At 22.8% G+C, this 3,757-nt stretch overlaps 1 protein-coding gene across 1 annotated transcript, besides 2 other annotated features; it reads left to right on the top strand.

The window, feature by feature from the left end:
* Positions 1-515: 515 nt before the first annotated feature.
* On the top strand, positions 516-1,109 carry EHI_031740 (RAS-related protein racG, putative; the record flags this gene model as incomplete). The annotated part of the gene is made up of 1 exon (XM_001914212.1): positions 516-1,109. One exon carries the CDS (start codon positions 516-518, stop codon positions 1,107-1,109), a length of 594 nt encoding a protein of 197 aa, XP_001914247.1.
* A 656-nt stretch (positions 1,110-1,765) lies between these two features.
* Positions 1,766-2,404: a repeat region.
* Positions 2,369-3,757: part of a repeat region that runs on past the window's edge.

Raw genomic sequence — 3,757 nt, 5'->3', positions numbered from 1 at the left:
TTTCTATATTCTATATCATATATTCATATCATTTTCATTTATATTTTATCACATATTATATGTTATAATAACATAACACTTATGATTGAATATATAATAAACATCATAATGAAGTTATACATATAAATAATAACATAAAAATAGTAAAATATTTTTCATTAATAAAACAATACTAATTATTTTGAATCATTAAATTAGACACTTTTATTGAATATTTCTAATTTTTACATTAAAATTACACTTTTTATTTCTTCTTTCTTTTCTTTTCTTCTTTTATTATCTCTTTGTGATTTATTACTTTTTATTTTCTTTATTATATTTTCTTTTTTCTACTTTTATTCTTTCTTCTTCTACTTCTTACTTTCTTTTTATTCTTCTATATCATTCTCTTCTTTTTCAATTATTTGTTTTTTTCATCACTGAAAAAGGGTAGAATATTCCAGTCATTATTTTCAAATGACTTTAAATTTCTTAGAATGATAAAAAGATCAACAACAAAACTACAAAACCAATTCATGGAATTCAAGTGCGTTCTTGTTGGAGATAATTGTGTTGGTAAAAATAAACTTGCTGCAATTTGTGCAGGCATAATTGCCCCAGGAGAAATCCCACCAACTGCTGTTCAGGATCAAAAAGTCTCTATTAGTGTTGATGGTGTTATGAATACTATAAATATAATTTCTACTGAGGGTTCTGAAGAATATGCACGATTAAGACCATTATCATATCCAGGTACTGATGTTTTTATTGTTTTATTTTCTATAACTGATCCTGACTCATATAATCATGTAGAAAAACTATGGAAACCTGAAATTAAAGAATATTGTTCAGATGTACCTATCATTCTTGTTGGTAGTTGTGCTGAAGTAAGAAAAACCCCTGAAAAAATTAACTCATTAGCTGAACAAGGAATTACTTTAATTTCACAAGAACAAGGAGAGGCGATGGCTAAAAGAATTGGTGCAGTTGAGTACATCGAGTGGAATGATTCAGACAAAGAAGATGTTGTTTTTATTTTTGAAGAGGCTATTCGAGCATGTTTAAAAAAGTCTAAAGAAAATAGTACAGGTAATAAAAAAGATAAAGATAAAGGATGTAATTTATCTTAAAATATAATTATGTGTTTTTTTATTTTTTATAATAAAAAACTATTAAATACAAATGTGTCTGTAAATGATAATCATTTTATTTGAATGTTTTTGAATTTTTCATTGAAAGATTTTGTTTGTAATGTATTATCATAATTCAATGTGTATAGTAATAATTATAAAATAAAATTGAACAATTTACTTTACATTTATATGTCAATCAATTGTTGGTATTTATTAAATAAGATATTTTCTAAAGAAAGAATATGCAGAGTTTTATTAAATCTAATTCACGTCATATGGTTGAGATGCAGTATAATAAGTATTGACTCACAAAAAAATGAAACACTTTTAAAAAATATTCAAAGTCTTGAAAAAATAATACAAAATTAATAAAAAATACAATTAATGAATCTACAAACTAATAGAATTTACTCTTATTTCATTTATCATTTCATTTGTATTTAATAAATAGTTAATACATTGATTGTTTTTATTTATTATTAATTTAAATAATAGAAACAACATTAAATACAATGAAATATCTAATTCAACAGTTTTTAATATCAACACATATAATAATATAAATACAATAAATGAATAAATTAATATGATAAATTAGATAAAATCAAGTAAATTTATTTATTGCTATTTTTTTCTTTATTAAAATATTTGAGAGATTATTTTCCAATGCAGGAAATACATCAAATTTTAATGCCATGGTTACTGTGTAATAATAATAGGGTCTTGTAAAGAAAAGCAAACAAGACATAGAAATCCAATGTCATTCAATAAAAGAATGAATGTCAATAGCAATAAATGGCATAATAATAATAACAATAATAATAATGGTAAAGGAAATACCAAGGAAAAAAGGGGATTAGAAGACGAAAGGCACAAATTAAAACAAATAAGAAACAATGTAAATACAATAATAATAAAGATTACACCAATAACAAATATAAATGATTAACAATAAATGATATAGAAAAGAGGAATAAAAAGAATAAGAAGTGAATGGGGAAAAAGAGAATATGAAAAATACTTAAGAAGTAAGAAGGTAAAAGAAAAAGATAATATGATATTATTCAAGAAGTATATTCAATCAAAAAGAAAAAGATAATTGAAAAAAATGCAAGAAGAAATTAAAGAAAAAACAAAAGACAATGAAGAAAAAGACATTAAAGCAATTGAAGAATAAATTAAAAACAAAAAATACAAATAAAGAAATGAATGAAAGATGTAAAATTACAAGAATAATAAATAACAAAGAAAGTATAATGAAAATACAAGAAGAAATACAACAAAATAAAGAAATAGAAATTTAATTGAATTGATGTATTGTTTTGAAATTAATTGGTTAAATAAGAAATTATATATGAAATTAAGATGGGAAGCAATTGAAAGTATAATAAAAGTGACAAACATCAATGTCAATAATGAAAAGGAATATATTAAATATATTAAAGTGTCACGTAAAATAAAAAGCACTAAACAATACATTAAAGTGAAAGTAAATGATATAATAGAAGGAAGAGTAGAGTGTGATTCAATAATAAAAACAACATATTAAAGAATAACTCTACTGAAATTGATGAAGAATATATTAACACTCTCATCAATAAAGTGAAAGAAATGAAAATAGAAAAATGTACTAACATTAATTACTACTTTCAAAGAAAAGAGGTTGACCGATTAATAATGGAAATTAATAATAGATTGATATGGTCAGGAAGCAGAATGCATGATTATATGCAAGATGATATGAATATTTCAATTTGTATGCACCTCTATCTCCAAAATAAAATAATAAGAGATAAATTTGATATGAAATAAAAGAAATCCTAAAGAAAATAAATAGACTAGAAGATTTATTCAATGAAATTGTACAGAATAAAGTGCATCATGAAATTAAAAGAAAATGATGAAGAAGGAATAAAAGTCAAAGCACTAGAAAGAATAAAGTACCTAAAATATATGATGACTATGATAAAAGAAAGAATTAAATTTAATAAGGAAGAAAGGGTCAGAATCAATACAAATAAAATCATGTTTGATTCTAATAAGAAAATTAGAATAAGGAAGAAACAAAAAATGAAATATACCCAAATAACGATATTACTTTAGAATAATGGAAATGTTATATGAAACACAGGTGATATTAAATAAAGAAAATTGGAAAATAAAACAAAACACCATATTGAATGAAAGATATATCAATTATGATAATGTCATAATAACAATAAATGAATTAAATTTAAGTATAATGAGAATAAATAACTGGAAAACACCATGAATAGACACTATATATGGGTATTATTGGAAAAGGATGTCATCATCAAGAGAAATCATTCTCAATATCTTTAATGAATGGTTGAACTACAATCAAAACATCAAATTAGACATGGTAAGTGGAAGAACTTTATTAATCCACAAAGTGATATGAATAATGTCATTAATTATCATCCTATCAGTTGTACAAATGTAATTATGAAAGTATTTACCTCCATATTAAAAGAAAAGATTCACAGAAGACTTAACATGAATTGTGAATCATTTAAAATTAGTAGTAATTAATTGGGATGTAAATTACAGTCTTTAGCTGCTAAAGAAGGAATAATAAATAGTTATATATTAAAGCAGCAGAAAGAAGAGAAATACCCAAAATA

This window comes from Entamoeba histolytica, genomic scaffold (genome assembly GCF_000208925.1).
Source record: "Entamoeba histolytica HM-1:IMSS scf_1104750516759 genomic scaffold, whole genome shotgun sequence".
NCBI classification, from domain to species: Eukaryota; Evosea; order Mastigamoebida; family Endamoebidae; genus Entamoeba; species Entamoeba histolytica.
The sequence above is the reverse complement of the archived record's forward strand: the minus strand, read 5'-3'. Positions and strand labels throughout refer to the sequence as shown.